Source organism: Coregonus clupeaformis, chromosome 35 (genome assembly GCF_020615455.1).
Source record: "Coregonus clupeaformis isolate EN_2021a chromosome 35, ASM2061545v1, whole genome shotgun sequence".
Classification (NCBI taxonomy): domain Eukaryota; kingdom Metazoa; phylum Chordata; class Actinopteri; order Salmoniformes; family Salmonidae; genus Coregonus; species Coregonus clupeaformis.
Genome location: NC_059226.1, coordinates 36,926,767 through 36,949,951, shown reverse-complemented (window position 1 = coordinate 36,949,951; position 23,185 = coordinate 36,926,767). Strand labels below are relative to the sequence as shown.

The 23,185-nt window shown below is 43.7% G+C and overlaps 2 protein-coding genes across 2 annotated transcripts in view; both read right to left on the bottom strand.

Moving 5' to 3' along the window:
- The window catches only part of LOC121551678 (ras-related protein Rab-40C), a 39,337-nt gene extending 22,446 nt beyond the window's left edge, over nucleotides 1–16,891 (bottom strand). The window contains exons 1-2 of the mRNA XM_045211066.1: nucleotides 15,171–16,891; nucleotides 8,422–8,482 (exon numbers count right to left, since the gene is read on the bottom strand). Coding sequence (XP_045067001.1) covers nucleotides 8,422–8,482; nucleotides 15,171–15,312 — 203 coding nt within the window. The 5' untranslated portion in view covers nucleotides 15,313–16,891. The remainder of the gene's footprint in view (nucleotides 1–8,421; nucleotides 8,483–15,170) is intronic.
- Nucleotides 16,892–21,072: 4,181 nt separating this feature from the next.
- The window catches only part of LOC121551900 (phosphatidylinositol N-acetylglucosaminyltransferase subunit Q), a 29,272-nt gene continuing 27,159 nt past the window's right edge, over nucleotides 21,073–23,185 (bottom strand). Inside the window, exons 14-15 of the mRNA XM_041864579.2 lie at nucleotides 21,768–21,829; nucleotides 21,073–21,276 (exon numbers count right to left, since the gene is read on the bottom strand). Coding sequence (XP_041720513.1) covers nucleotides 21,124–21,276; nucleotides 21,768–21,829 — 215 coding nt within the window. The 3' untranslated portion in view covers nucleotides 21,073–21,123. The remainder of the gene's footprint in view (nucleotides 21,277–21,767; nucleotides 21,830–23,185) is intronic.

The following is a 23,185-nucleotide window of genomic DNA, read 5'->3' as shown; positions in this document are numbered from 1 at the left end:
CTAACCACAGCTCCTACAACGTATTGATTCAACATGTAGGATGTACTAACCACAGCTCCTACAACATGTTGATTCAACATGTAGGATGTACTAACCACAGCTCCTACAACGTGTTGATTCAACATGTAGGATGTACTAACCACGGCTCCTACAACGTGTTGATTCAACATGTAGGATGTACTAACCACAGCTCCTACAACGTATTGATTCAACATGTAGGATGTACTAACCACAGCTCCTACAACGTATTGATTCAACATGTAGGATGTACTAACCACAGCTCCAACAACGTATTGATTCAACATGTAGGATGTACTAACCACGGCTCCTACAACGTGCAGATTCAACATGTAGGATGTACTAACCACAGCTCCAACAACGTATTGATTCAACATGTAGGATGTACAAACCACAGCTCCAACAACGTATTGATTCAACATGTAGGATGTACTAACCACAGCTCCTACAACGTATTGATTCAACATGTAGGATGGACTAACCACAGCTCCAACAACGTATTGATTCAACATGTAGGATGGACTAACCACAGCTCCAACAACGTATTGATTCAACATGTAGGATGTACTAACCACAGCTCCTACAACGTATTGATTCAACATGTAGGATGTACTAACCACAGCTCCTACAACGTGTTGATTCAACATGTAGGATGTACTAACCACAGCTCCTACAACGTGTTGATTCAACATGTAGGATGTACTAACCACGGCTCCTACAACGTGTTGATTCAACATGTAGGATGTACTAACCACGGCTCCTACAACGTGTTGATTCAACATGTAGGATGTACTAACCACAGCTCCAACAACGTATTGATTCAACATGTAGGATGTACTAACCACGGCTCCTACAACGTGCAGATTCAACATGTAGGATGTACTAACCACAGCTCCAACAACGTATTGATTCAACATGTAGGATGTACTAACCACAGCTCCAACAACGTATTGATTCAACATGTAGGATGTACTAACCACAGCTCCTACAACGTATTGATTCAACATGTAGGATGGACTAACCACAGCTCCAACAACGTATTGATTCAACATGTAGGGATGGACTAACCACAGCTCCAACAACGTATTGATTCAACATGTAGGATGTACTAACCACAGCTCCTACAACGTATTGATTCAACATGTAGGATGTACTAACCACAGCTCCTACAACGTGTTGATTCAACATGTAGGATGTACTAACCACAGCTCCTACAACGTGTTGATTCAACATGTAGGATGTACTAACCACGGCTCCTACAACGTGTTGATTCAACATGTAGGATGTACTAACCACGGCTCCTACAACGTGTTGATTCAACATGTAGGATGTACTAACCACGGCTCCTACAACGTGTTGATTCAACATGTAGGATGTACTAACCACGGCTCCTACAACGTGTTGATTCAACATGTAGGATGTACTAACCACGGCTCCTACAACGTATTGATTCAACATGTAGGATGGACTAACCACAGCTCCTACAACGTATTGATTCAACATGTAGGATGTACTAACCACAGCTCCTACAACATGTTGATTCAACATGTAGGATGTACTAACCACAGCTCCAACAACGTGCAGATTCAACATGTAGGATGTACTAACCACAGCTCCTACAACGTATTGATTCAACATGTAGGATGTACTAACCACAGCTCCAACAACGTGCAGATTCAACATGTAGGATGTACTAACCACAGCTCCTACAACGTATTGATTCAACATGTAGGATGTACTAACCACAGCTCCTACAACGTATTGATTCAACATGTAGGATGTACTAACCACAGCTCCTACAACGTATTGATTCAACATGTAGGATGTACTAACCACAGCTCCTACAACGTATTGATTCAACATGTAGGATGGACTAACCACAGCTCCAACAACGTATTGATTCAACATGTAGGATGTACTAACCACAGCTCCTACAACGTATTGATTCAACATGTAGGATGTACTAACCACAGCTCCTACAACGTATTGATTCAACATGTAGGATGTACTAACCACAGCTCCTACAACGTATTGATTCAACATGTAGGATGTACTAACCACGGCTCCTACAACGTGTTGATTCAACATGTAGGATGTACTAACCACAGCTCCTACAACGTATTGATTCAACATGTAGGATGTACTAACCACAGCTCCTACAACGTGTTGATTCAACATGTAGGATGTATTAACCACAGCTCCTACAACGTGTTGATTCAACATGTAGGATGTACTAACCACAGCTCCAACAACGTATTGATTCAACATGTAGGATGTACTAACCACAGCTCCTACAACGTATTGATTCAACATGTAGGATGTACTAACCACAGCTCCAACAACGTGCAGATTCAACATGTAGGATGTACTAACCACAGCTCCAACAACGTATTGATTCAACATGTAGGATGTACTAACCACAGCTCCTACAACGTATTGATTCAACATGTAGGATGGACTAACCACAGCTCCAACAACGTATTGATTCAACATGTAGGATGGACTAACCACAGCTCCAACAACGTATTGATTCAACATGTAGGATGTACTAACCACAGCTCCTACAACGTATTGATTCAACATGTAGGATGTACTAACCACAGCTCCTACAACGTGTTGATTCAACATGTAGGATGTACTAACCACAGCTCCTACAACGTGTTGATTCAACATGTAGGATGTACTAACCACGGCTCCTACAACGTGTTGATTCAACATGTAGGATGTACTAACCACGGCTCCTACAACGTGTTGATTCAACATGTGGATGTACTAACCACGGCTCCTACAACGTGTTGATTCAACATGTAGGATGTACTAACCACGGCTCCTACAACGTGTTGATTCAACATGTAGGATGTACTAACCACGGCTCCTACAACGTATTGATTCAACATGTAGGATGGACTAACCACAGCTCCTACAACGTATTGATTCAACATGTAGGATGTACTAACCACAGCTCCTACAACATGTTGATTCAACATGTAGGATGTACTAACCACAGCTCCAACAACGTGCAGATTCAACATGTAGGATGTACTAACCACAGCTCCTACAACGTATTGATTCAACATGTAGGATGTACTAACCACAGCTCCAACAACGTGCAGATTCAACATGTAGGATGTACTAACCACAGCTCCTACAACGTATTGATTCAACATGTAGGATGTACTAACCACAGCTCCTACAACGTATTGATTCAACATGTAGGATGTACTAACCACAGCTCCTACAACGTATTGATTCAACATGTAGGATGTACTAACCACAGCTCCTACAACGTATTGATTCAACATGTAGGATGGACTAACCACAGCTCCAACAACGTATTGATTCAACATGTAGGATGTACTAACCACAGCTCCCTACAACGTATTGATTCAACATGTGGGATGTACTAACCACAGCTCCTACAACGTATTGATTCAACATGTAGGGATGTACTAACCACAGCTCCTACAACGTATTGATTCAACATGTAGGATGTACTAACCACGGCTCCTACAACGTGTTGATTCAACATGTAGGATGTACTAACCACAGCTCCTACAACGTATTGATTCAACATGTAGGATGTACTAACCACAGCTCCTACAACGTGTTGATTCAACATGTAGGATGTATTAACCACAGCTCCTACAACGTGTTGATTCAACATGTAGGATGTATTAACCACAGCTCCTACAACGTGTTGATTCAACATGTAGGATGTACTAACCACGGCTCCTACAACGTGTTGATTCAACATGTAGGATGTACTAACCACGGCTCCTACAACGTGTTGATTCAACATGTAGGATGTACTAACCACAGCTCCTACAACGTGTTGATTCAACATGTAGGATGTACTAACCACGGCTCCTACAACGTGTTGATTCAACATGTAGGATGTACTAACCACGGCTCCTACAACGTGTTGATTCAACATGTAGGATGTACTAACCACAGCTCCTACAACGTATTGATTCAACATGTAGGATGTACTAACCACGGCTCCTACAACGTATTGATTCAACATGTAGGATGGACTAACCACAGCTCCAACAACGTGTTGATTCAACATGTAGGATGTACTAACCACAGCTCTTACAACGTATTGATTCAACATGTAGGATGTACTAACCACAGCTCCTACAACGTGTTGATTCAACATGTAGGATGTACTAACCACGGCTCCTACAACGTGTTGATTCAACATGTAGGATGTACTAACCACAGCTCCTACAACGTATTGATTCAACATGTAGGATGTACTAACCACAGCTCCTACAACGTATTGATTCAACATGTAGGATGTACTAACCACAGCTCCAACAACGTGCAGATTCAACATGTAGGATGTACTAACCACAGCTCCTACAACGTATTGATTCAACATGTAGGATGTACTAACCACAGCTCCAACAACGTATTGATTCAACATGTAGGATGTACTAACCACAGCTCCAACAACGTATTGATTCAACATGTAGGATGTACTAACCACAGCTCCTACAACGTATTGATTCAACATGTAGGATGTACTAACCACAGCTCCTACAACGTATTGATTCAACATGTAGGATGTACTAACCACGGCTCCTACAACGTGTTGATTCAACATGTAGGATGTACTAACCACAGCTCCTACAACGTATTGATTCAACATGTAGGATGGACTAACCACAGCTCCTACAACGTGTTGATTCAACATGTAGGATGGACTAACCACAGCTCCAACAACGTATTGATTCAACATGTAGGATGTACTAACCACAGCTTCTACAACGTATTGATTCAACATGTAGGATGTACTAACCACGGCTCCTACAACGTGTTGATTCAACATGTAGGATGTACTAACCACAGCTCCTACAACGTATTGATTCAACATGTAGGATGTACTAACCACAGCTCCTACAACGTGTTGATTCAACATGTAGGATGTATTAACCACAGCTCCAACAACGTGTTGATTCAACATGTAGGATGTACTAACCACGGCTCCTACAACGTGTTGATTCAACATGTAGGATGTACTAACCACGGCTCCTACAACGTGTTGATTCAACATGTAGGATGTACTAACCACAGCTCCTACAACGTATTGATTCAACATGTAGGATGGACTAACCACAGCTCCTACAACGTATTGATTCAACATGTAGGATGTACTAACCACAGCTCCAACAACGTATTGATTCAACATGTAGGATGTACTAACCACAGCTCCAACAACGTATTGATTCAACATGTAGGATGTACTAACCACAGCTCCTACAACGTGCAGATTCAACATGTAGGATGTATTAACCACAGCTCCAACAACGTGCAGATTCAACATGTAGGATGTACTAACCACAGCTCCAACAACGTGCAGATTCAACATGTAGGATGTACTAACCACAGCTCCTACAACGTATTGATTCAACATGTAGGATGTACTAACCACGGCTCCTACAACGTGTTGATTCAACATGTAGGATGTACTAACCACAGCTCCTACAACGTGTTGATTCAACATGTAGGATGTACTAACCACGGCTCCTACAACGTGTTGATTCAACATGTAGGATGTACTAACCACGGCTCCTACAACGTGTTGATTCAACATGTAGGATGTACTAACCACAGCTCCTACAACGATTGATTCAACATGTAGGATGTACTAACCACGGCTCCTACAACGTATTGATTCAACATGTAGGATGGACTAACCACAGCTCCAACAACGTGTTGATTCAACATGTAGGATGTACTAACCACAGCTCCTACAACGTATTGATTCAACATGTAGGATGTACTAACCACAGCTCCTACAACGTGTTGATTCAACATGTAGGATGTACTAACCACGGCTCCTACAACGTGTTGATTCAACATGTAGGATGTACTAACCACAGCTCCTACAACGTATTGATTCAACATGTAGGATGTACTAACCACAGCTCCTACAACGTATTGATTCAACATGTAGGATGTACTAACCACAGCTCCAACAACGTGCAGATTCAACATGTAGGATGTACTAACCACAGCTCCTACAACGTATTGATTCAACATGTAGGATGTACTAACCACAGCTCCAACAACGTATTGATTCAACATGTAGGATGTACTAACCACAGCTCCAACAACGTATTGATTCAACATGTAGGATGTACTAACCACAGCTCCTACAACGTATTGATTCAACATGTAGGATGTACTAACCACAGCTCCTACAACGTATTGATTCAACATGTAGGATGTACTAACCACGGCTCCTACAACGTGTTGATTCAACATGTAGGATGTACTAACCACAGCTCCTACAACGTATTGATTCAACATGTAGGATGGACTAACCACAGCTCCTACAACGTGTTGATTCAACATGTAGGATGGACTAACCACAGCTCCAACAACGTATTGATTCAACATGTAGGATGTACTAACCACAGCTTCTACAACATATTGATTCAACATGTAGGATGTACTAACCACGGCTCCTACAACGTGTTGATTCAACATGTAGGATGTACTAACCACAGCTCCTACAACGTATTGATTCAACATGTAGGATGTACTAACCACAGCTCCTACAACGTGTTGATTCAACATGTAGGATGTATTAACCACAGCTCCAACAACGTGTTGATTCAACATGTAGGATGTACTAACCACGGCTCCTACAACGTGTTGATTCAACATGTAGGATGTACTAACCACGGCTCCTACAACGTGTTGATTCAACATGTAGGATGTACTAACCACAGCTCCTACAACGTATTGATTCAACATGTAGGATGGACTAACCACAGCTCCTACAACGTATTGATTCAACATGTAGGATGTACTAACCACAGCTCCAACAACGTATTGATTCAACATGTAGGATGTACTAACCACAGCTCCAACAACGTATTGATTCAACATGTAGGATGTACTAACCACAGCTCCTACAACGTGCAGATTCAACATGTAGGATGTATTAACCACAGCTCCAACAACGTGCAGATTCAACATGTAGGATGTACTAACCACAGCTCCAACAACGTGCAGATTCAACATGTAGGATGTACTAACCACAGCTCCTACAACGTATTGATTCAACATGTAGGATGTACTAACCACGGCTCCTACAACGTGTTGATTCAACATGTAGGATGTACTAACCACAGCTCCTACAACGTATTGATTCAACATGTAGGATGTACTAACCACAGCTCCTACAACGTGCAGATTCAACATGTAGGATGTACTAACCACAGCTCCTACAACGTATTGATTCAACATGTAGGATGTACTAACCACGGCTCCTACAACGTGCAGATTCAACATGTAGGATGTACTAACCACAGCTCCTACAACGTATTGATTCAACATGTAGGATGTACTAACCACAGCTCCTACAACGTATTGATTCAACATGTAGGATGTACTAACCACAGCTCCTACAACGTATTGATTCAACATGTAGGATGTACTAACCACAGCTCCTACAACGTATTGATTCAACATGTAGGATGGACTAACCACAGCTCCAACAACGTATTGATTCAACATGTAGGATGTACTAACCACAGCTCCTACAACGTATTGATTCAACATGTAGGATGTACTAACCACAGCTCCTACAACGTATTGATTCAACATGTAGGATGTACTAACCACAGCTCCTACAACGTATTGATTCAACATGTAGGATGTACTAACCACGGCTCCTACAACGTGTTGATTCAACATGTAGGATGTACTAACCACAGCTCCTACAACGTTTTGATTCAACATGTAGGATGTACTAACCACAGCTCCTACAACGTGTTGATTCAACATGTAGGATGTATTAACCACAGCTCCTACAACGTGTTGATTCAACATGTAAGATGTACTAACCACAGCTCCTACAACGTATTGATTCAACATGTAGGATGTACTAACCACAGCTCCTACAACGTGTTGATTCAACATGTAGGATGTACTAACCACAGCTCCAACAACGTATTGATTCAACATGTAGGATGTACTAACCACGGCTCCTACAACGTGCAGATTCAACATGTAGGATGTACTAACCACAGCTCCTACAACGTGCAGATTCAACATGTAGGATGTACTAACCACAGCTCCAACAACGTATTGATTCAACATGTAGGATGTACTAACCACAGCTCCAACAACGTATTGATTCAACATGTAGGATGTACTAACCACAGCTCCTACAACGTGTTGATTCAACATGTAGGATGTACTAACCACAGCTCCTACAACGTGTTGATTCAACATGTAGGATGTACTAACCACAGCTCCAACAACGTGTTGATTCAACATGTAGGATGTACTAACCACAGCTCCTACAACGTGTTGATTCAACATGTAGGATGTACTAACCACGGCTCCTACAACGTGTTGATTCAACATGTAGGATGTACTAACCACAGCTCCAGTTTCACTCTCCTCCCATCCAGTAGAATAGTGGTGGTCTTATAGTCGATGCCTGGATGGAAAAGAGAGGGTGGAGAGAGAGAGAGAGAGGGAGGAGAGAGAGAGAGAGAGGGAGGAGGGAGAGAGGGAGGAGAGAGAGAGAGAGGGAGGAGGGAGAGAGGGAGGAGAGAGAGAGGGAGGAGAGAGAGAGAGAGGGAGGAGAGAGAGAGAGAGGGAGGAGAGAGAGAGAGAGGGAGGAGAGAGAGAGAGAGGGAGGAGAGAGAGAGAGATGGAGAGAGAGAGAGGGAGGAGAGAGAGAGGGAGGCGAGAGAGAGAGATGGAGAGAGAGAGAGAGAGAGGGAGGAGAGAGGGAGGAGAGAGAGAGGGAGGGAGGGGGAGGTTGAAAGAGAGAAGAGATGGTGGTAGGGAGTAGGGTGAGAGAAAGGAGGAAGAGGTATTAGACATTAAAAAGCATTAAACATTAAAAAGCATCATCAGTTCACCTGCCCTTATAGCAGTGTGTGTGTGTGTGTGTGTGTGTGTGTGTGTATGTGTGTGTGTGTGTGGCTTAAGAATGTAAAAGGACACAATTTGTGCTTCAGTTGCACTTCTCCACTTGAATGATAAATCTTTGCTCTCGTCTTGACCAATCAAATGACTGCATTCACAAACTGGCATTTGATCAGCAGACGGCACTTTGACTGAGGTTTACTTTTCTCTAGTAGTTTTGGCAAGTAAAAATGATTAAGATTAACATCAAGAAAAACATTTGGAAATGTAGCTGGCAACATTCTTTCTACGGTAAACATAAGAAATCTGATGGCCATGCATCGTCTTTGCAAAAAATACCTCTCTCTTTTATTGTAAGCCAATTTACTTGTGTGGCTGCTAGCCAACTATCGTTGCACTTCTGTTGTCATCTGATTTCTGCTGAATGTGTTGGGGGGGCTCGCGGGGCCCCCCCCAAAAAAATAAAATCATATTATTTTAATTTTAAAGGAACTCAGTCCAGCTTTAAAACTTACTCCTGAAAGTTTTAATAGTAGAATGCACAAGGTGCAATGTCTAAATTGGGTGTTGCATCATCAGTTCCTCTTGTCATGTCAGTCATTGCATTCCTTAGAGAGCTTTTTATAACTTGTCAGGAATGTCCAGATCAACTAGGCCATGTCAGCTAACGTTTTTTAAACGTTTTTTTTAGCCCATAGATATTGTTGTAATTTTTGAGTCTCAAATATCACATGAATACACATTAGACATGGCAAAATGTATAGAATTGCAAGAAAATCACCTTTAAAACGGCAACATTTTCTTTGCACCCCATGACAAAGTGTAGAATTGCAGAAAATAAGCTTTAAAAATGTAAAATTGTCTCCACCAACAAGAGGGGTGTGAACAGTTTGTGTCATGAACAGTGCTTGTGCCTATAGAAATATAGAAGTGGCGCAGGATGTTCCCCAATGCTGGAAGGGGGGCCCCGAGTGAAACAGTTGGGGAACCCCTGCACTAATGTATTTTATGTGAAGAAAATCTATAGTTGCAAGCCCCTGATCACTCTAGTTAAGAAAAAAAAAAACTTTTGACTTTCAATATAAAACGCAGGTGAAATAGTTTAAAACTGCAATTTTTTACTGTCCGCATTTTGAAAAAGCTGATTTCTGAAAGCTGACCCCTGCAGCATAGATGCGGATCAGAATCAGAATCACCATAACTTGACAACTAATTATGTCTGAATATATGGATGCAATGCTTTCACTCTCTCTCGCTTTCTCCCTCCCTCTCTCCTAACAGACTCAACACAGCTTTATTAGCATATGAGGAGTGACCCTGTTATCAAAGCATTAGATACGCTGTCTTCATGTACTATCTTCTCTCTCCTCATCTCTCTCTCCTCATCTCTCTCTCCTCCTCTTTTCTCTCCTTCCATCTCCTCCTCCTCTTCTCTCTCCTCCATCTCTTCCTCAATATCCTCCTCTTCTCTCGCTCCTCCTCATCTTCTCTCTCTCCTCCCATCACCTCCTCCCATCTCCCTACTCCTCTCTCTCCTACTATCCCCTCTTCCTCCTCTCGCTCTCCTCTCATCTCCTCATCTTCTCTCTCTCCTCCCATCTCCTCCTCTTCTCTCTCCTCCTCCTCCCATCTCCTCCTCTTCTCTCTCCTCCCATCTCCTCCCATCTCCTCCTCTTCTCTCCTCCTCCCATCTCCTCATCTCTCACCTCCTCCCATCTCCTTCTTCTCTCTCCTCCTCCCATCTCCTCCTCTCCTCTCATCTCCTTCTTCTCTCTCCTCCTCCTCCCATCTCCTACTCTCCTCCCATCTCCTCCTCTTCTCTCTCCTCCTCTTCCCTCTCCTCCTCCCATCTCCTCCTCTTCTCTCACCTCCTCCCATCTCCTCCTCTTCTCTCTCCTCCTCCCATCTCCTCCTCTTCTCTCACCTCCTCCCATCTCCTCCTCTTCTCTCTCCTCCTCTTCCCTCTCCTCCTCCCATCTCCTCCTCTTCTCTCTCTCTCCTCCCATCTTCTCCTCTTCTCTCATCTCCTCCTCTTCTCTCTCTCCTCCCATCTCCTCCTCTTCTCCCTCTCCTCCCATCTCCTCCTCTTCTCTCTCTCCTCCCATCTCCTCCTCTTCTCTCACCTCCTCCCATCTCCTCCTCTTCCCATCTCCTCTTCCCTCTCCTCCTCCTCCCATCTCCTCCTCTCATCTCCTCCTCTTCTCTCTCTCCTCCCATCTCCTCCTTCTCTCTCTCTCCTCCCATCTCCTCCTCTTCTCTCTCTCCTCCCATCTCCTCCTCTTCTCTCTCTCTCCTCCCATCTCCTCCTCTTCTCTCTCTCCTCCCATCTCCTCCTCTTCTCTCTCTCCTCCCATCTCCTCCTCTTCTCTCTCCTCCTCTTCCCTCTCATCTCCTCCTCTTCTCTCCCCTCCTCCCATCTCCTCCTCTTCTCTCTCTCCTCCCATCTCCTCCTCTTCTCTCATCTCCTCCTCTTCTCTCTCTCCTCCCATCTCCTCCTCTTCTCTCTCTCCTCCCATCTCCTCTTCTCTCTCTCCTCCCATCTCCTCCTCTTCTCTCACCTCCTCCCATCTCCTCCTCTTCCCTCTCCTCCTCTTCTCTCTCTCCTCCCATCTCCTCCTCCTCTCTCTCTCCTCCCATCTCCTCCTCTTCACTCTCTCCTTCTCTCTCTCCTACTATCCCCTCTTCCTCCTCTCTCTCTCTCACTCAGTGACTGAGTGTTGTTAATACATTAGTTATTCTCTCTATCTTCTTCTACCTCTCCTCCCCCTCTATCTCTCTGGGGGATTTCTCTGATGGAGCTGGGAGTGTGTGAAGCAGCTCTTTTGAAGCCACCGACCAGCAGTCCTGCTCTATCCCTCTGTCTTTCTCCCCCCCCACCCCAATCTATCAGCAGCAGTAAGCGGTCACATCCAGCAGCACCAGAACACCCAGACAGGCAGCCGTCCCATCTCCTCATGCCCAAGGAGAGCTCACCCCATCGGGCACGAATCTGTCACAACCTCCCCTCTCCACTGAGAACCTCCAGGACTCAGACAGAGTCACACAACAGCTAGCCTGTAGACACCCCTAGCTCTGAACGACAATGGCTGGGGATTCCCAGCCACACTGTTATTGTTTTGAATTGTATTGAAGAAAAACAAACAAAGGAACACACCCCCTTTCAAATGACTTAACATAGACAACGTACACAGCTAAAAAACACTCACGTGAACTGGCATGGACACTATGATTCCAAGGGGCGTCTCTGACTCAACACACACACCCTGACAAACCGGAATATAAGGCCTCTGTCGTTGTTCCTCAGGCTAAAGTCATAGTGGCTGTGTAGCCACACTCCCAGGGGACCTTCTGGGTGTGTGGACTCCATAATACAGGGCTTGTTGTAGGACTGTGAAGTCATTAAAACCATGGTTTGAAAAGCTTTTCTTATGTGTTTTTTTGCTACATACACTGGATAGGTGCACTGAAATGTGTTGTTTTACAGGGTCAGCAATAGTAGTACTTCGCCCCTGGAGCAAATTAGGGTTAAGTGCCTTTCTCAAGGGCACAGACAAGATTGTTCTCCTTGTCGGCTCGGGTATTCGTACCAGCGACCTTTGGGTTACTGGCCCACACTGCTGCAGTAGCTCATGCATTAGTTAGTGAGCCAGTTTGGGAGAAGTCTAGCTAGATTATAAAGTGAACCTATAGGAATGTGTCTGCATCGTACAGACGTTTTTACAGGAACGTAAAATAATATTAACTTACCACACATAGCGGACTTGTATGTGTGTCTGTGTTCAGATGGTGTCTGTGTTCAGATGGTGTCTGTGTTCAGATGGTGTCTGTGTTCAGATGGTGTGTCTGTGTGTAAATTGTGTGTCTGTGTGTAAATGGTGTGTGTGTATGTGTGTAGATGGTGTATGTGCGTGTGTAGATGGTGTATGTGTGTATGTGTGTAGATGGTATGTGTGTAGTCTCGAACATATCAAGACTGTTTCAAGACTGTTTCAAGGACAGCTTTTTTCCATCTACGTAACATTGCAAAAATCAGAAATGTTCTGTCCAAAAATGATGCAGAAAAATTAATCCATGCATTTGTTACTTCTAGGTTAGACTACTGCAATGCTCTATTTTCCGGCTACCCGGATAAAGCACTAAATAAACTTCAGTTAGTGCTAAATACGGCTGCTAGAATCCTGACTAGAACCAAGAAATTTGATCATATTACTCCAGTGCTAGCTTCCCTACACTGGCTTCCTGTTAAGGCAAGGGCTGATTTCAAGGTTTTACTGTTAACCTATAAAGCGTTACATGGGCTTGCTCCTACCTATCTTTCCGAGTTGGTCCTGCCGTACATACCAATACGTACGCTACGGTCACAAGACGCAGGCCTCCTAATTGTCCCTAGAATTTCTAAGCAAACAGTGGGAGGCAGGGCTTTCTCCTATAGATCTCCATTTTTATGGAACAGTCTGCCTACCCATGTAGAGAGACGCAGACTCGGTCTCAACCTTTAAGTCTTTACTGAAGACTTATCTCTTCAGTAGGTCATATGATTGAGTGTAGTCTGGCCCAGGAGTGTGAAGGTGAACGGAAAGGCTGGAGCAACGAACAGCCCTTGCTGTCTCTGCCGGGCCGGTTCCCCTCTCCACTGGGGTTCTCTGCCTCTAACCCTGTTGCAGGGGCTGAGTCACTGGCTTGCTGGTGCTCTTTCATGCCGTCCCTGGGAGGGGTGCGTCACTTGAGTGGGTTGAGTTACTGACGTGATCTTCCTGTCTGGGTTGGCGCCCCCCTTGGTTTGTGCTGTGGTGGAGACCTCTGTGGGCTATACTCGGCCTTGTCTCAGGATTGTAAGTTGGTGGTTGGGGATATCCCTCTAGTGGTGCGGGGGCTGTGCTTTGGCGGAGTGGGTGGGGTTATATCCTTCCTGTTTGGCCCTGTCCGGGGTTTCTTCGGATGGGGCCACAGTGTCTCGGACCGCTCCTGTCTCAGCCTCCAGTATTTATGCTGCAGTAGTTTATGTGTCGGGGGGCTGGGGTTAGTTGGTTATACCTGGAGTACTTCTCCTGTCTTATCCAGTGTCCTGTGTGAATTTAAGTATGCTCTCTCTAATTCTCTCGTTCTCTCTTTCTCTCTGAGAACCTGAGCCCTAGGACCATACGTCAGGACTACCGGGCATGATGACACCTTGCTGTCCCCAGTCCGCCTGGCCTTGCTGCTATTCCAGTTTCAACTGTTCTGCCTGCGGCTACGAAACCCCTACCTGTCCCAGACCTGCTGTTTTCAACTCTTTAATGATCGGCTATGAAAAGCCAACTGAGAGACCTGAGCCCTAGGACCATACGTCGGGACTACCGGCCGTGGTGACTCCTTGCTGTCCCCAGTCCGCCTGGCCTTGCTGCTATTCCAGTTTCAACTGTTCTGCCTGCGGTTATGGAACCCCTACCTGTCCCAGACCTGCTGTTTTCAACTCTTAATGATCGGCTATGAAAAGCCAACTGAGATTTATTCCTGATTATTATTTGACCATGCTTGTCACTTATGAACATTTTTGAACATCTTGGCATGGTTCTGTTATAATCTCCACCCGGCACAGCCAGAAGAGGACTGGCCACCCCTCATAGCCTGGTTCCTCTCTAGGTTTCTTCCTAGGCTTTCGCCTTTCTAGGGAGTTTTTCCTAGCCACCGTGCTTCTACACCTGCATTACTAGCTGTTTGGGGTTTTAGGCTGGGTTTCTGTACAGCACTTCGAGATATTAGCTGATGTAAGAAGGGCTATATAAAATAAAATTGATTGATTGATTGTAGATGGTGTATGTGTGTAAATGGTGTATGTGTGTAAATGGTGTATGTGTGTAAATGGTGTGTGTGTGTAAATGGTGTATGTGTGTAAATGGTGTGTATGTGTGTGTAGATGGTGTGTGTGTGTGTGTGTAGATGGTGTGCGAGACAATATACATACACTACAGTAAGTCAGTAAACATGGACGAGTTGTTTCAACGTGTGTAGCTGTGTGTGTCCCTGTGTTGTGTATATTTGTGTTATGTGTCCGTGCATGTGTTTCCGTGTGTGTGTGTGTGTGTGTGTGTGTGTGTGTGTGTGTGTTTGTAGCACATTTACATGTTAGTCATTTAGCAGACGATCTTATCCAGAGTGACTTACAATAGTGTATTCATCTTAAGATAGCTAGTTGGGACAACCACATATCACAGTAAGTACATTGTTCCTCAATAAAGTAGCTATCAGCAAAGTCAGAGCTAGTGACTCACCGCTGCTGTAAGCGTATGGGGACTCTGCAGATCCGTCCTGTAGGCTGTCTAGTATCTCCCCTTTCCCCACATCACTGTCCCCGACCAGGAGGAACTTCAACAGGTAGTCGTAACTCTTCACCGGGCTGCCCTGGGTACCCATCCTACCTTCCTCACATCTGTACCCTCACACACTGGGGGAGGAGGGGGAGAGGACGGAGGAAGGGGGGGGTGAGGAGGGGGGATAGGGGCTGGAGAGAAATATAGTCTATTCCAGCAGAGAAGTTAGAAGAGTCAAGAGTGTATGTGGTCCTCCGGTTCAGAATCCTTGATTAGCCCTACGGCCAGCCCAGTGTTGTGTGTCGAGGTGGGGTTGAGATACTGGTCCAGGGTACTGGTTAACACACCTGACAACCTTTGTAGCTTGGCAAGTCTGAATGATGCAGCAATAGTTGAGGACATAAAAAATGATAGGACAATGAATAAAAAGTCCCTCCAAGTTAGAGAGCTGGCAGGAGTTGGAGTAGGGTGTGCAGCTCAAAACCAAAACATCCCTTGGACAGGAATTAGGCTGGGTACCGGTGGTGGTGCAAATAACGTCCCTGCTGAAAGCAAGCTGTGAGCAGAAGTCCTCTTTCCAACTGCCAACCTCAATACCGTTTATAACTGGATTTAACCACCGACTACTCGGACTGTGCTAGCGCTTCAATCAGAACACCTGTCACAGTTTAAAACATCAGTTACATTTAAAATACAATGCTGTTGTTTCATCAACAGACGGTTAGTAGACGAACCTTGCGAGCTATCTGGCAATAACCTCTCCTTAGAAGAAAACAACATATTTGTTTTGTGGACGTAACGTTAGCTAAACTGTATATTTTAAGGATGTAGCTAGTTTCCTAGCTAGTTAACAGGCTAGCTGTGTCCGGGTCCTTATTGTTCGCATAACGTTATCTAGTGAGCAATGCCACTAGGGGCTAGCTATCGCAACAAAGAAAGTGGGTGTTATCAAGAACATCTATAACGTTACAGCCAATGTTGAGCCCCCAAAACAAAATGTTTATAACCAGTTTTTTTAAGCTAGCTAGCTAGTTAGCAACCCTGTTATAGTAATTAAAGGGTAAATAGGCAGCTAGCCGGAATGGTAGCTAGCTACTGTTAGCTCGTGAACAACAACAGCTTTGCGTTGCTGGCAAGACAGAAGGCGCTAGCTAGCTGGCAAGCAGGTAATGCTAGTTAGCTAGCTATTCGTGGCTAGTTGACAAGTGTCAAGTCTAAACGACAGAGGTCAACATCCGAATTAAATAACATGCCATATGTATCAGTTTCCCAGAGCTCTCATTCATAAAGGTAATAATTGTACGAATAATCTCGTAACCTGTAGAGAACTGAACTATCCTCTTCCTAACTGGTTTACGATGCTGGCTGGCTAGCTAGCTACCTGGCTTGCTTGCTTGGTAGCGATAGCTAGCTAACTTCACCCGAGACTGGCTGCTCTGAAATCGGGCCCCTCTCTCTTGTCCGGACAACAAAGATCCGTAACTTCCCGATCGTTTCCTTGCCTTGGTTCTATCCAGAACATGCAGCTTGCCGTATTCTCTCGTGGGTCCAAAGCACAATTTGAGATATCAGGTCCAAGTCCGCAGTAAAGCCATTGATAATCTCAGTTCGTGTATTCATAAATTTTTTCCTCCACGCTCAATCATATTCGCGATAACACACTGTAGTTGACAGATAGGCACTGCACTGTCTGGCGCTCGAGGTTCCCGCTCCGCCCTTACCAGCCTCTGATTGGATACACATACGTACAGAATTATGCGATTGGCTACCAGAAAAATCAATCATAAAATCTGTCAAAAACACATCCAGGAGAGTGTTGAAGTGACTGAGATAATGGGCGGATTCGACTAGCTGATCCGCGGGGCACCGGACTATGACCCGTGACGTGAACGGGCAAAAACGGTGAAGGAGGAGAGTCCTTCTCAAATCGAACAGTAATCTGCGCTGATCCGTCGTGTTGTCAACAAGGCAGCATGGTGCATCGTCCAGAAACATCTCTTTTCCATTAAATATATGCTTGAATTTTCAAACTAGTTTTCATTGGGAAGGCAGATGCAGCGTTTTTATCAAAAGCAATCACTTTTGAATGTTAAAACACAGAATTCTACACATTACTCCACGAGCTTAATTATGTCACTCTTGTTTTGTGCAGGCTTCGCCGTGGGATTTGAACGGGGTACCTGGCTCACGCCTGGGAGGCAGCCAACCCGGTGCAAAACACGCCTACCCGGGCGCCCCGGACAGATTAATCGAATCCCCTCAATGATACTCAGATAATAGAATGGATTAAAGCACTGGCTCAGACAAAAATTTAATAAAAACAATGGGAAAATATAATAATACTAGTAACGTCAAATGCTGAAACAAATTCCATGACAGTAACCTTAAATACAATACGTTTGTGTGGGATACTGTCAGTTGGTAGAGGGTGTGAATGTGTGTCAAAGCAGCTTGAAAATCAGGACTCCTTATCTCTCTCCTCTCCCAAGGATAAACACCCTACATTTAAATGAATCACACACACATAGCCGAGGGAAGTAGGGTGCTGAGGGTGCTGCAGCATCCCCTGAAAAATCTGAATCGAAAATAATAATAATATATATATTTGTTTACTTTTTTTTAAACAAATTTATTCACAAAAGTACTGCCCTGGGCCTTTACTAGTCATGTATTAGCGGACCGATATAGGCTTCTGTAGCGCCGCTAGGTTTAGGACCTCATATTGAAGCTTGTAGGCTGCGTTTACACAGGCAGCCCAATTCGTTTTTTTCCCCCCACTAATTGGTTTTTTGATCAATCACATCAGATCTTTTCACATCAGATCTTTTTCAGAGCTGATCTGATTGGTCAAAAGACCAATTAGAGAAAATAATATCAGAATTGGGCTGCCTGTGTAAACGCAGTCATAGAGATCACCAACTGATGTATAGAGAAATCTTAAAATTATCTTCTTTGGTTTAGATCATGAAACCTCTAACACAAATTCATTTGACTTGGTGAAAATCCGTTTTTTGGACCTAACTTGCTTACTATTTTTTTCCTATGGTTTCTTCGTTTACAGACTGAAATGATGACCTCAATGGTAAAATTATTCATTGTGTTTATGGTTTCCTAGAAACAAGGGTGGCACCACTTACCCCTTTGGCTCAACTTACCCCGCTCTCCCCTACTGTCAAGATTCAAAATTGATATCATGAAAAGTGTGTTTTTTGTCAAATTGAAAATTAAACTACAAGTAATTTATTATTTGAATGCATTTGCACTAAGATATTTTAGGTGAATCTAAAACATTTCATTTTTAGATCAACTGGTGCTAGGGTTCGTCTTCATGGTAATAATAATAATAATAATATGCCATTTAGCAGACGCTTTTATCCAAAGCGACTTACAGTCATGCGTGCATACATTTTTACGTATGGTAAAGATGTTTTACTTTTGTTTGATGGTAAAGATTTAGATCAGAACAAAGTGTTCTATCTCTGGTAAATATTATATACAGAAACGCAAGCGGGCAAAAGAAAAGCCAAGATTCTTCATTTTGTTAATGTTTTTTTATTTGAAAATGATGCATAGTCTGAAAACCGGTAAAGCAAAGTGAACCCTAAAGGCCTGTGAAGCATTACTGTATGTATCTCTGTTTAAATGTGGATACCCGTGTATAAAGTTGTCTGTTTTATTTGGTATACTGTTTTATAAGATATGTCTTTATATTGTGTTAGATTTGTTGTTAATAAAAATGATATATATATATTTATATATATACACACACACACACATATATAATTAAAAATATGCCATTTAGCAGACGCTTTTATCCAAAGCGACTTACAGTCATGTGTGCATACATTTTTACGTATGGATGGTCCCGGGGATCGAACCCACTACCCTGGCGTTACAAGCGCCATGCTCTACCAATTGAGCTACAGAGGACCAGAGAGGACTGTATATATATATACAGTACCAGTCAAAAGTTTGAACACACCTACTCATTCCAGGGTTTTTCTTTATTTTTACAATTTTTTACATTGTAGAATAATAGTGAAGACATCAAAACTATGAAATAACACATATGGAATCATGTAGTAACCAAAAATGTGTTAAACAAATCAAAATATATTTTATAATTTTAGATTCTTCAAAGTAGCCACCCTTTGCCTTGATGACAGCTTTGCATTCTCTTGGCATTCTCTCTGGTGTGCAACAGACACTGACTGGAAACCCTCCAGGAACTGCGGAGGGAAATCATACTTGACTATGAGGGATCCCAAAGGAATAGAAGGAGGTGTGTGTTGTGTGTGTGTAGTGTTGTTTTGTGTGTGCGTGTTTTGTGTGTGTCCAATCCATAGCGTTTACTGCTGCTACCTTCAGAGCAGACATGTATACCAATGCTGTACCACCATCTCTCCTCCATACTGTATCTGTCCAATAAACTTGAAAACAATGAGGCTACTCCTTTTCAAACCACATTCAAATAAACTGGGACTTTATTATTATGAAAGGGACATCGGGGTTGCGTCCCATATGGCCCTAGTGAAAAGTAGTGCACTATTTAGGGAATAGCGTTCCATTTGAGACGCACCCCAGGACATTTAGGTACATTGTACATTCAACGACGTGAGTAGTAGTCAACGCAACACAATCAAACATCACAATATTACAAACTATGGCCCTGATTGAGAATGAATTGTTTTCTTATTTATTCCATTATGACACAAATATCTGTTTAGGAAATTAAAGGAAAAAATCTACGTTATAAGAAGATAAACCAGGATAATACCAGGTTATTATCGTAAGAAAAAAAGGATCTCAATAAGGTTGCAAAATTCCGGTTGGAGGATTGCCTGAATTCTTGCTTATTCCCTCCAGATTCCGGCAATATTCCAACCAGGATTTCTGGGAAAACCTGGGAATTTGGGGAAAGTTAGCAGAATCTTTCAAACAATAGTGCTAAATAAGGTTAAATAAATACAGCACTTCTATACTCTAGTACTTCTCTGGCCGTTACACACTGTACTGTAGGTTTGGGGTTAGCAGGTTTTTAGGGGAAAATGGCACATTACCAGAGTAAAAAAGTATCTAGAATACTAAACTAAGAATAAATACTGAATGTTTTCAATAAAAATTAATTAATTGACAAATGCTCTAATAATCACAATCTCAGAATGTATAAACAATCAATTTATCCTAACATGTGTGACTGTTTCATTTTAATCTTATAATATAAAATACATCTAGTTAGATAAGACTAGGAGTAATTAGTGCAGTCAATGCTTTAGTGAGCGTCCCAAATGGCACCCTATTCCCTACATAGTGCACTACTTTTGACCAGGCCCCATAGACCTCTGGTCAAAAGTAGTGCACTATATAGGGAATAGGGTGCCAGCAGCCCTAAATACCCGATTTAAAAGGAGACGCACACCTCCTTCACAAGCTCTCATCAGGAGCTCCAACATTCTCACACTAACATCCTCCCCACCATCTCTCAATTCTCTGTCCCTCCTCTCTCCCCTGGTCTCAGTTGATCTTGGTGGTGTTTCCAGGGGTAGATGAGTTCTCCCAGAAACAGCTTCTCTCCCCTGTCTCTCTCCCTCCCCATCTCTCTCCCACATCTCTCTCTCTCCCCCATCTCTCTCCCCCCTATCTCTCTCTCCCCCATCTCTCTATCCCCACAATCTCCCCACCCCCATCTCTCTCCCCCATCTCTCCCCACAATCTCCCCACCCCCATCTCTCCCCCAAAATCTCCCCCATCTCTCTGCCACATCTCGCTCTCCCCCATCTCTCCCCACAATCTCCCCAACCCCATCTCTCCCCACAATCCCCCCATCTCTCTCCCCCACAATACCCCCCATCTTTCTCCCCCATCTCTCCTCACAATCTCCCCCCATCTCTCTGCCCATCTCTCTCCCCTGGTCCTAGTCTATCTTGGTAGTCTTATGTCTCCAGGGGTAGATGAGTTCTCCCAGGAACAGCTTCTTGCAGAGGGCCAGCCAGGAGTCCTTAGGGTAACAGCTGTAGGTGGTGGTCCTGTAGGTCTGGATCACACTGCTCACCTTCAGAGGGTTAATCTGAGAGAGGGAGCGTGGGGTGGGGGGGGGGGGGGGGTGAGACATAAACATGTATATAGTGAGAGTGTGTGATAAGGACCATCTAGGTCTATCTAGGAGAAAAACTGTGAATGACACGTGTGTGTATGGTTTGTCTATGTTGTTGTGGTTTTATAGGACTAAATAAGCAAACTGACTGCCATTTTAGCTTCTTTTTTGTCCTGCCACATCTGCCAAACGCCATCATGAAAGAGGACCACAATGGAAATTAGTCGTAGGTCTTTTGTGTTTATCTTCAATGATTCTTAATAAAGTGCATCATTTTGTGTGTACCTAGTTTTAAATGATTAATTAAACAAAACTAAAAGTGGAGGAACGACAGAGAGAAAAGGAGGAGAGGAAAGAGAGAGATGAAGAGAGAGAGAGAGAGAGAGAGAGAGAGAGAGAGAGAGAGAGAGAGAGAGAGAGAGAGAGAGAGAGACAGAGAGAGAGAGAGAGAGAGAGAGTCTTACATCCATCATGAGGTGTAGAGGTGTTCCTGGTTCCTCACAGAGCACTCTGAACTTCACACCCTCTGTAGAGAACACACACATTTCAGTCAGACACAGAACAACACAGATCAGCACCTCCTCCTCATTACACCAGGTCTCTCTTAAAAATACAGAGTTCTCTCTCAACGAGACTAACCTGGTTATATAAAGGAATAAAGAAACCACAGTCCAGAACAGACAACCACAGAACAGAACAGACAACCACAGTACAGAACAGACAACCACAGAACAGAACAGACAACCACAGAACAGAACAGACAACCACAGTACAGACAACCCCATTACAGACAACCACAGAACAGAACAGACAACCACAGAACAGATCAGACAACCACATTACAGACAACCACATAACAGACAACCACAGTACAGAACAGACAACCACAGAACAGAACAGACAACCACAGTACAGACAACCACAGAACAGAACAGACAACCACAGAACAGACAACCACAGAACAGAACAGACAACCACAGTACAGACAACCCCATTACAGACAACCACAGAACAGACAACAACAGTACAGAACAGACAACCACAGAACAGAACAGACAACCACAGTACAGACAACCACAGTACAGACAACAACAGAACAGACAACAATAGTACAGACAACCACAGAACAGACAACCACAGAACAGACAACAACAGTACAGACAACAACAATACAGAACAGACAACCACAGCACAGACAACCCCATTACAGACAACCACAGAACAGACAACAACAGTACAGAACAGACAACCACAGAACAGAACAGACAACCACAGTACAGACAACCCCATTACAGACAACCACAGAACAGACAACAACAGTACAGACAACCACAGAACAGAACAGACAACCACAGAACAGAACAGACAACCACAGAACAGAACAGACAACCACAGAACAGAACAGACAACCACAGTACAGAACAGACAACCACAGAACAAAACAGACAACCACAGAACAAAACAGACAACCACAGAACAAAACAGACAACCACAGTACAGACAACAACAGTACAGAACAGAACAGACAACCACAGTACAGACAACCACAGAACAGACAACCACAGGACAACCACAGAACAGAACAGACAACCACAGAACAAAACAGAATAGACAACCACAGAACAAAACAGACAACCACAGTACAGAACAGACAACCACAGTACAGACAACAACAGTACAGAACAGAACAGACAACCACAGAACAGAACAGACAACCACAGAACAGACCACCACAGTACGGACAACAACAGTACAGACAACCACAGAACAGACAACCACAGAACAGACAACAACAGTACAGACAACAACAATACAGAACAGACAACCACAGCACAGACAACCCCATTACAGACAACCACAGAACAGCCAACAACAGTACAGA